The following is an 11265-nucleotide window of genomic DNA, read 5'->3' as shown; positions in this document are numbered from 1 at the left end:
AACTATTTATGTGGAATGTATTGATGAACAAGACACCTACCAGGGGTAATATGATGAAAATATCCTTTTATGGCCCCTCTTGGTGTGTTCTATGTCACCAAGCTAAAGAAACCAATGATCATCTCTTTCTCCATTTCCCTATTGTAATCAATATATGGGAACAAGTACTTTCCTCATTGACCATTACTATGAGATGGCACGGACAAAACACACTGGAGGCTTGGAAACATTGGAGGGTGGGGTCCACGAACCAGAAAAATCATTGCCTCCCTCTGCTTATATGCTGGACCATCTGGTTGAATAGAAATGGAATCATCTTTAGAGACAAAGCAGCCTGCTGGCCATTGTCAATTGCTCAGATTATCAATGCCTACCATGAAATTCCAGAAGATGATCCCACTCCTCTTGCTCGCGTTGTGATACCTGAAGTCATAAACCGAAATCATCCTTGGGCATATTTCGATGGTGTTGCACAAGAGAAAGGGTGTGTGGGGGGGTGGGTATTTTATTACACAAATCTAACAGACATTTTTACTGAATCCAGATGGGCTTGGGGTTGGAACAAATAACTTTGTTGAACTTATCACCCTTAGACATTTGCTCCATTTTGCACTAGCACACAATTGCAGACAACTTCAGATATTTGGGGATTCTAAAATCATCATAAACTGGTTCAATAATACATATGCATGTCATGTGCACTCTCTCAGGAATATATTGGATGAAGCCATGCTTTTAAAATCTCATTTTGATTATATTTCTTGTCAACACATTTACAAGGAACACAATCAGGCTGCCGACCATTTATCCAAGGCGGCCACGGTCCAGCCCAGGGGGTTATGGCTAATCCAAGAGCAGCAGGATGCAAAACATTTTCAATACTACCATCGGCCTTATATTGATCAGTTATATCAGCGAGCTGATAGGCCTTAATCTGCAGTTTATTTTGCAGTTTATATCAGTACATTTGTTTATATATATCATTTTTCTAAACAATCACAGTATACCCCTTGCGGGTAATTTTGTACATACATATTATTTTGATGGCCACGGCCTAACTTATTGCATATGCCTGCCAGGCATCTACAACATGTGATTTTCTCAATTAATAGAAAATTGTGATTTTTCCCTGAGGAACTTTTTTTATTTTACTCAACTTCACGGTCAATTTATTAATTTTGATAGGTTAGAAAAACCATTTTTATAGTTTATAAATATGTAACTTTAATAATGTTAAGTTTTATTGTGTACGATATTCCATTTTCTTTATTTAGCCAAATGTTATGGGTTTAAATGTAGATTGATTAACTAAATATAATAATTTCTTTTTGGCAATCCTACACATGCTTGACATCATTTAAAAAAACATATTGTTTTTATTATTTGATAAAATAAGGCATTGTCTACCAAAGACCACAATTTCATCCAGATGGAAATTTCTTGCTTGAATCTGGCAAGAAAAATTTCAAAAAATCCAAGGTTGGAGTATTTGAATTACTTTTTTGATAGTGAAAATGGATTCAGCACTATCAAGAACCCTTGAAGTTCCCATATTCCGAATCCTAACGGCTATAACCTAGATTTCCAAAAATTTCACCCAATTTTTTTCAAAATCTCAACAAAATTTCTATTATTTTCCCTACAAAATTGTGGTGACTACTCTATAAAAATATATATTTAAAAAGTACCTATTTAAATTAAATAAATTAACAAAAAGGAAAACCCATTTTTTATAACCACACAAGATGTTAAAGTCAAATAAATTTCATTATTGTGATCCTCCAGAGTTTGAACCAGTGGATGATTTAGGTCATTTAAGAGTACATATATACACTCCAAATAATACGCAAACTTTACATAAACAAGAACCAGAAATTCATCATGTGGCTAGCATGAGGCTTATCCATCTTCGCACGCAATTTTTTTTTGCAATAAATGGACTGCCTAATTAGTCGTTGTCGTCAGAGGCCATAAATCTGGGCTTGCAGTACATAGATTAATAGAGAAAAAACTAGAAAGTAAAGACTAATAATAAACTGATACATAATAGTGCTAAAAGTACTCATTGTGTATTCAAAAATTTATCAGTCCAACTAACTTAAAAAAAAAAAAAAAAGTAATAACCATGGTTTCTGATCAACGGAAGGAGGAAAGATGTAGCTGCGACTTCAGACAGACCTGTATGCCCAGATACTTGTAGATCTCAACAACAATATTGGTATTAAATTCTTGGATAATCCCAAACCAATCATCATATCGACATAAGTGTCTCTGATTCTTGACATCCATGATTTTGCAACAGACTGGATAACTCTAAGCCTCAACCTGGGCACCGCCCTCAACCGCCAAACCAACGATGCGCCCTTACCTTAGCGTCGCCCCAACTTGGACATCTTCATGTGTCTTGATCTACCTGTCATACGCGTGTACCCTCTCCTCTGGATAAATCTCTTTGCCAGCATGGTAATCTTGTTCCAACGATCTACCTATCATATGCGTGTACCCTCTCCTCTAGATAAATCTCTTTGCCAGCATGGTAATCTTGTTCCAGCTTTGAGCCGAACTACGAGATGGATGTGAAGACAACATTCCTTAATGGAGTAATTGAGGAGGAGGTGTATATTGAGCAGTCAGAGGGGTTTGAGACCTTTGATAGAGATTCACATGTGTGCAGAATCAAGCAAGCGTTGTATGGACTCAAGGAAGTACCTCATGCTTGGTATACTAGGATCGATAGCTATCTCACTGATTTGGGCTTCACCAAAAGTAAAGCAGATGCAAACCTTTATCACATTGTGGTAGAAGATAAATTATTAATTATTATGCTATATGTCGATGACTTAATCCTTAATGGTGATGAGCAGTTGATCAGATCTTGTAAGAAGGACCTTGCAAGGGAGTTCGAGATGAAGGACATGTGACTCATGCATTATTTCCTTAGTTTGGAAGCATGGCAAGGAGATGGGGAACTGTTTGGCTCTTAGAGCAAGAATTCCAACAAGATATTGGATAAGTTATGCATGGAGAGTAGCAAACCCATGGACACTCCCCTAGAAGGTAACTCGAGGAAAGAGGATGCCACTTTAGGTGAGAAATTGGAGGCTACCATTTACAAGCAGCTTGTGGGTTCACTCATGTATTTGGTGAACACATGACCAGACATGTGTTATGCAGTTAACCAGCTTAGTCAAACCATGGTTAATCCAACCAAACTGTATTGGAAGGCGACAAAGCATGTGTTGAGATACCTTAGAGTAACTACTCAGTTTGGTCTTTGGTACCAACAAACAGAGGGAGTGAAGCTGCAATGCTTCACAGATGCAGATTGCGTGGGGAGTCCATTAGATAGGAAGATAAATTTAGGAAGAATTTTTAGTGTTAGGTCAGCAACAATTTCTTGGTACAATAAGAAGCAAATATTTGTGGCACCCAGCTCAATGGAAGCAAAATACATGGTTGCAATTCAAGCAACATGTGAGGCTATCTGGATGAGAAAGATTCTTGTTGGGTAATTTGGTCAAAAGATGGATCTTATAATGATTTACCGTGACAATCATAGTTGCATCACACTCTTTGGGAATTCAATGTTTTGCGATCGATCTAAGCATATCGACATATGGTATCACCATCTATGAGATTGTGTGCAGAGGTGGATTATGTTGTTGCAGTACATTCCTATAGAGGAACGTGATGTAGATATTTTGAAAAATGCTTTGTCAAGAGGCAAATTTGAGTTCCATAGAAGAAGGATTGGGGTATCTGATAATCCCTTTCTTGCTGAGAGGGAGTGTTGAAAATGCAACAAGAAAATCCTAATTTAATTTTTCCTTGATTAAATAAGGAGAAATTTCAATTTCAATTTCAGCAGAATACTTGGAGGTAGTTAACTGAGGTGACATAGCTCTTGTCACTCAGTTAACTTAGTCTATTCAAGTTAGAGACACTTGAGTTTAGTTCTACATGAATGATTGCTAATTTGTAGCAATCTATTTCAATTAATTTGGGTTATTGTCAATGTAATTGGTTCTCATTGTTAGTAGAACTAGTGGAGGTTCAATCAAGAGTGTGTAACTCTTTTCACAGTGAGTGATCATCCAGCTAAACTAATAAATCAGCCTAAATTAACTCATGCATGCAGAGAATTCGAGTTACCCAGTTGAGATTGGAGTTCAAGGGTAGTGTATTATCAGTTGTAGAATTTTCCAAGTTGTACAAGTGGTGCATGCAATCAAAGAAGGGCCTAAAGGAATTATACAATTCTCAATGAGTAATTTCCCTAATTAATAGGGGGATAATTCCTCATCAAACAACGTAAGGAAATAGGAGCTTGGTAGGCTGAGAAATTGGCTAAGTATTGGCTTGAGTCAGTCTATGAGGTAGTGAGATAGATTATACTAGTGCAGGGGTTGCTCAGGCTTGAGCAAGCATTGTATTTCTTCTCTATTATTTGATTAATGCAATATAGATAGTAAGGGGTTTTGAGCAGTTTCTTTCCCCTAGATAAATCTATGTGTATGTGTGTTGAATCTTGATGCATGTTAATAATTTGTGTTCTTGATCGTGATTTTCTTTTTGCAGATGAGTAAGATCTAGTAAATTTCATGAACAATTTTGAATCTACACATTAAATTTCTACATCTATTACTCATGTGAAAATGGTTATACACGACACTCTAAATAAATAGCAATTAAAGATACCAAAGCTAACGTTTATGTAAAGTAATGGAAAAAAATTCTGAAATTCCAAAAGCATCTTGTCCATTTACTCCACACTTTGCTCCTGCTTCAAGATCATTGATATACATGTCATAAGAATCATAAATTTATGATATAAAATAATAGGTGGTGTCTACTGAAATGCCAAATTTGCCTACATGGCCAAAAATCATTGGAATCCGCCATTTTTTTTTCACAAAAATATGGAAATAAGAGTGTTTGAATCATGTTCTTGATAGTGTAAATGGATTTAACATCATCAAAACCCCAATGACACCCGAAATCTTGATGCTTCACAGCTGTAACCTAGAGTTACAAAAATTTATATCGGATTTTATTATGAACATGCCAGAATATCCATGTTTTTCCAAACAAATTTGAAGTATCATTAGATTATGGATGTCATCATGGAAATTAGCTTAGAACTATCAATAATAGTTATAAATAATAAAATATGCAAGGAAATTTGCAAATAAATATTATGCAAAGACGTGTTCAGTTACCTTCTATGATGAATCAACTTGACAATTGATCCCCATTACTATTTAAAACCGAACCAAATTTGATTTACAAATGACTTGACACACATAGTTTTGAGCATTACGGTGCAAAGCTAACTGTCAAGATGTGTTTGATCCATAGCTAGAGTGTTTGATCCACAACTAGACAGAGTCGCATATATTCCCCCACACATTCCTTTTGCATACCTATCTCCCACACAACTTGACACGTGGTTTCGATGCAGAAGGGACCTTATTCCATAGACATCGAATTAATTTTAAACTCTTCCATTTAAAACTTTTTCATATTTAGTTGTGCGAAGAGAAGTTGCATAAAACTATGAATCAAATTCCTATGTTAAGGTTGTACAGATTTAGATGTGCGAAAGAGTAGTTGCATAGAGTTGTGGCTCTGTGTGGAATGAAATATGTGTGAAGGATGGGGTGCATAAGGTACTTTATTCCATAGATGCGAAATTAATTTAATAACTAGAAACAAAAAATTTAATTCGTAATGTAATAGAAACAACTAGAAAGAGTGATTTGTAAACTAGAAATAATGAATATTTTGTGGATTAAATACTTATTATTATTATGCAATATTAGATTAAGTGTCTTTTTAATGCATGCGAACAAGTAGTGTTCTATGGGAGAATGAATGTGCGAAACAAGGATGGGAAACATTGATACATTGTGTGCATCAGTACATTGAATAAATACGTGCACACGTGCGTACTCGGTAAATTGAATGCTAAAAGGAGTGATATTTACCTGCAATGTTGTTTTCTATTAATTAGAGGACAATCATCATAATGATAAAAAAATATGACTGACAACTTTATCTTCAATACAAATATTTCGTAACATGTTTCAAAAACAAAGTAGTAGTAGGTAGTGATTTTTAGGGAAACAAGTGAGTAAACATTTGAAAAGCCTACTATAGTGAGGGAAAATGCCATTTAACATTAGAATTCATTCGAAATAAAAAAAACCACCAACTTTGAGCAAGTTGCACAAGTCAAGGAACAAAAACTAACACTTTGCACCTCCGCACACATTTGCTAATTAATCAGCCATCATTTACAATGTATCCAAACCCCAAATAAGTACTTTCATTATAAGTTTTGCACAAGGAAAAGTTCCTATTAGTATTAGGTTTACATATTTGTTAAAAAAAATGATGTTTCCATTCTTCAAATCTTAACCTCTAATAACATCCTCTTGATATGAAATTCAATAGTATTGAATGCACATGCACATACTAAACATTGCACCAAACATGTTTATGCTCCTTGCTCTACACACCTATTATCGTGCAACTATTACTATTACCCATGTCAAAATTATTACACACAACATGCTCAACAATTAGCAATTGAACATACCAAAGCTAATCATCATTGCATCCATTTACTCCACACTTTATCACTGCTTTAATATCATTATTATACATGTCATAAGAAACATAGACTCACCATATAAAATAAATACGAACTACCTATGATTATGAAAATCAACTTAGAAACTATCAATAATAAATGTGAATAGAAAACCGTCAAAGGTGAATCAGCTTAAAAGCTAGGAGTATTGTAGAACTTTTGTATTTCTGCACTACTGCTACCAACCATGAATTAATAGAGACACCATTGAGACACTATTGAAACCGAGAATGCGATTTTATGTGACCTCAGCTTAGGAGATAATAATTTATGTAAGGCAACAGAAGCCCAAACAATAGTCCAAGATTTTAAAAGTAATTTGCAAAGAGAAAACATTACACAATCCACTATTTGAAATACGTAGTCAATTAGAAAATGCTCCTATTGATATGAGCAAACAGTTTATTTCCTTTCTCCACTAACGATTTCAAATGTTTGTTGACTCATTTCCCTATAAATCACCACCTGTTACTTTTGTGCGCACGACATATGTCACGAAATCTCAATATCGGAGATAAAAATCACGTCCTAATGTCTATCCTCTAATTAGTATTTAATTCACAAATGTAATATGAAGCAAGAACATGTGTGCAAAAGAAATTTGTTGACTAAAAATTTATGTGCAAGACCGTAACATTGTGAATGAAATATTATGCAAAGAGCAAATGTTACACATTTAGCTATTCGACAAACGTAATCGAGAGGAAATGAGTTATTTGTATAACTACAAATAACACTTTTTCCTCGCTATACTAGTTATTTCAAATGCTTGCAGACTCATTTCACTAGAAATCACCACCTGCTACTATTTTGCGTCTAAAACACGTTACAAAAATAAAACTGCCATCTGGATCTTTAATCGTCCCAATGTTTATCCTCTATTTAATAGAAAACAATGTTGTGGGTAAATATTAGTCCTTTCAGTGTTCAATTCACCAACAACACACCTACGCATGTCACCATTCAATATACTAACACATAGATGGAATGAGAAAACCACACAATGTATCAACGTTTTCGCACATCTTTCATTCCGCACATATTCACAACTCTATGCAATTATTCTTCTACATAGCTAGATATGTAAAAAAATTAAATGGAAAAAAAAATTGCACCCTTGTTCTCTCGCACATACCCTTCCCTTCATACATCCTTCATTCAACACAGTTTCACAGCTCTATGCAATTGTTCTCCCACATAGCCAAATCTATGAAAGTTTTAAATGGAAAGGAATATAGTCCCCTCTGCACCCCCGTTCTTGCGCACACAACCTATGCTTTGCATGCCCTTCATTTTTCACATCGAAATCTTCTTCCTTAACTTCATATTCTGACCCCCGTTCTCCTGCACATGCCTTGTTCTTCGCACATCCTTCATTCAACACATATTCACAGCTCTATACAATTGTTGTTCCACATAGTTAGATTTGTAAAAGTTTTAAATGGAAAAGAGTTTATAATTAATTTCGTCTTTGCAGAGTAAAGTCATATCTTCACCCCCGTTCTCCCGCACATACCTCGTCCTCCGCACAGTGAAAGCTTCACACAAGGAAACATAGGGATGTTTCATACATTTTTTAGTTTTGCACACATAGACCAAACTTTTCATGACACAAATTGCTACTTAATTGACTCATTCGTAGTATGGTTCACATATTCGTTTTAACGCACAACACTTCTTCCTCACATGGATTGAAAACACAATTTATTTAATATTGCATAATACGAGTTCAATTGACAAATGTGAAATCACTAATGCACTTATTTTTCGGTAACAAAGTTAGATTTTAGTTTGAATATTGTCCATAGTAGTAACATAACAATGTCAGTGTCAGAGCACCCCTGCCTATGCAAAGGACCATTTTTCTCCCGCACATACTCCGTCCTCCGCATAGTAAAGATTCTGCACCAGGAAACATAATAATATTGATTCAAGATTTTGTTCAGCCCCACACCCCTCCACCTATGCAAAGGACCCTCGTTCTCCCGCACATACTCCGTCTTCCGCACAAGGAAACATAATAATACTAATTTGATATTTGTTCAACACCCCTGCCCGCCTCCCCTTCCTCGCCTATGCAAACGACTTGTAATCACATCAATTTTGGCATTATTAGACAAAGCAATAACATAAGAGTGTAAGTGCCAGAGCACTCACTACCGGAATGGCCACTCACGAAATTAGTTTTTTTATTATTTTAAAATGAATTGTTAGGCATTGAAAAATACCAAAAATAAAACGCCCTCCACTAGAGAAATTATGTCTCACCAAAACTGCCTAAGCCAATAAAAAATTAGAAATAAGATTTGTTAAAAATTAAATAATTCTTTTTAAATTTAATGAAAAATATAAATATCAATCATTTTCCTAAAACTCTAGTTAAGATTACAAAACAAAACCAAATAATATAAAGTCTACACATTTTGAGCACAAACAAATGCTATAGTCCTTGACCCATCAAAGACTAATAAAATAAAGATCTAAAATATTAATAAAACATTACTAAATAAATGAAAATTTTTCCATATTAATCCTTCTGATCTCTTTAGTAATATCATCATATTCTATCCTTATCCCACGAGGATTAAAAAAATGAATAATATATTGATATTCTATCCTTATCCCATGAGTATTGAAAGGTGTATAATGTGTTGTTGATATGGGAGTGGAATTTTCAGTGGTCGGGATTGCAGGTCCGTTGGGTATTTTTTACCACCATCTCAATAATTGATTTTTATACCATTTGTTATTCTTTAAAGTGTGTATTTTATTGGTTTTTTTGTTGGATGTAATTAACTAAGATTCCAAGATGAATATTTCTATTTTTCCATTGTTTCTATATTGAAACCTGATGCAAATACAAATCTTAAATTATTAGTGTTTTTATTAATAATAATAACATTATTATTAATGTATATACATATATTATTTTAAAAATATTTAAAAATATTTTAAAAATAAATATATAAAAAAATTCGGTTAGCTTAATTCGTTTACCATTTCCATTGAAACTAACCATTACTAAGACTACCATTTTCCCTATATAGCGCCAAAACTCTAGTCGAACTCGTGACCAAATGTCTGCGCTGTCACCGAGAAGGCAACTACGAAAAAGCGTTAATTCAATAATAAGTAAAAGTACCTATTTAACTTAAATAAATTAACAAAAAAAATACCCATTTTATATAGTTGTGATTTTTATGGTCTAATTTTCCAAAAATTTAGCAAGAATTCATTGAAGTCACAAGTTTGATGGGTAACCTTTACCATCAAAATGCCCTAAGGGTTTTTTAGGGTGTTGAATCTATATATACAGTTAAAAATTAATTTAAATAACACAAATCAAAATTTCACCTCAACCAAATTCCGACACCAAAAACTTCAAAAAATCACACTAAAAACAACTTTTTTATATAACCACTTAAAAATAAATAAATTTCATTATTGTGATCCTCCAAAGTTTGAACCAGTGGATGATTTAGGCCATTAAGAGTACATATATACACTCCAAATAATACCCAAACTTTACATAGCAAGACCCAGAAATTCATCACACGGCTGGCCTGAAGCTTTATCCATCTTCACACCTAAACCTTTTTTCGCAACAAATGGATTGCCTTCTTTAATCGCCGCCGTCAGAGGTCATAAATCTGGGCTTGCAGTACAGAGATTACCAGAGACAAAACCAGAAAGTAAAGACTAATAACAAAGTGATACAGAATACTGTTAAAAGCAATTCTGTATTCAAAATTTTATCAGTCCAACTAACTTCAAGAAAAAGAACAATACAGAAAGAAATAACCATGGTTTCTGATCAACGGATGGAAGAAAGTTGTAGCTGAGACTCCGGACAGACCTGTATGCCCAGAGACTTGTAGATCTCCATAACCACCTTGGTATTAAATTCTTCAACAGCCTTCTTTTTTGGACGCGGCCGACTGCTCATCGTTAAGGATCGGCCCAAACCAGTCATCATATCGACATAAGTGTCTCTGATTCTTGACATCCATGATTTTGCGGCGGACTCAATAACTCTAAACCTCAGCCTGGGCACCGCCCTCAGCCGCCAAACCAGCGATGCGCCCTTACCCTGGCGCCGCCCCATCTTGGCCATCCGCATGCGTCTTGATCTACTTGGCAGACGCGTGTAACCTTTCCTCTGGGTAAATCTCTTTGCCAGCATAGTGATCCTGTTCCAGCTCTGAGCCGAACCAGGCGCCACGTCATCATCGTCATACCAGTATCCATTTTCCATCGTGCAATACACCAGTGATCCAGACCCACAGAGCTTCCCTTCTTCTAATAATTCCCGGTTGTTCTCTTCTACTTATTGTATCGCGTTGCGATATATTCGGGCGTGCGGTTTGGAGAGCCGAATGGTCAAATATGGCATGATTCCTTTTTAATGTTTTCGTTGTTCGTCCGTCCACTGGTCAATCTTGGCGGCCGGAAAATTTGACGATGGTGACAAATATCGGAATCGTCCCATTTTGCACAACTACCCACCGCTAAATGCATTCAATCCCCATAATAATAATTTTGGACAATCTGACGTGGCACACTTTTCTTTAATTCCATGATACTGAGGCTCTTATCTTGTCATGTTTGCC

General features: G+C 35.2%; 1 protein-coding gene across 1 annotated transcript; it reads right to left on the bottom strand.

The window, feature by feature from the left end:
- Positions 1-10035: 10035 nt before the first annotated feature.
- On the bottom strand, positions 10036-11032 carry LOC149174665 (uncharacterized). The gene has a single exon (XM_089419378.1). The coding sequence runs from the start codon at positions 10908-10910 to the stop codon at positions 10470-10472; it is 441 nt and encodes a 146-aa protein (XP_089275504.1). The 5' UTR covers positions 10911-11032; the 3' UTR covers positions 10036-10469.
- Positions 11033-11265: the final 233 nt, after the last annotated feature.

The sequence above is a fragment of the Pinus tabuliformis genome, chromosome 4_1 (assembly GCF_031772625.1).
Source record: "Pinus tabuliformis cultivar Carrire ecotype Pingquan chromosome 4_1, CPIR1, whole genome shotgun sequence".
NCBI lineage: Eukaryota > Viridiplantae > Streptophyta > Pinopsida > Pinales > Pinaceae > Pinus > Pinus tabuliformis.
The sequence above is the reverse complement of the archived record's forward strand: the minus strand, read 5'-3'. Positions and strand labels throughout refer to the sequence as shown.

Bases quoted from the DNA above. Each gene is read 5' to 3' on its own strand.
- LOC149174665 (XM_089419378.1), bottom strand. From the start codon at position 10,910: ATGGAAAATGGATACTGGTATGACGATGATGACGTGGCGCCTGGTTCG.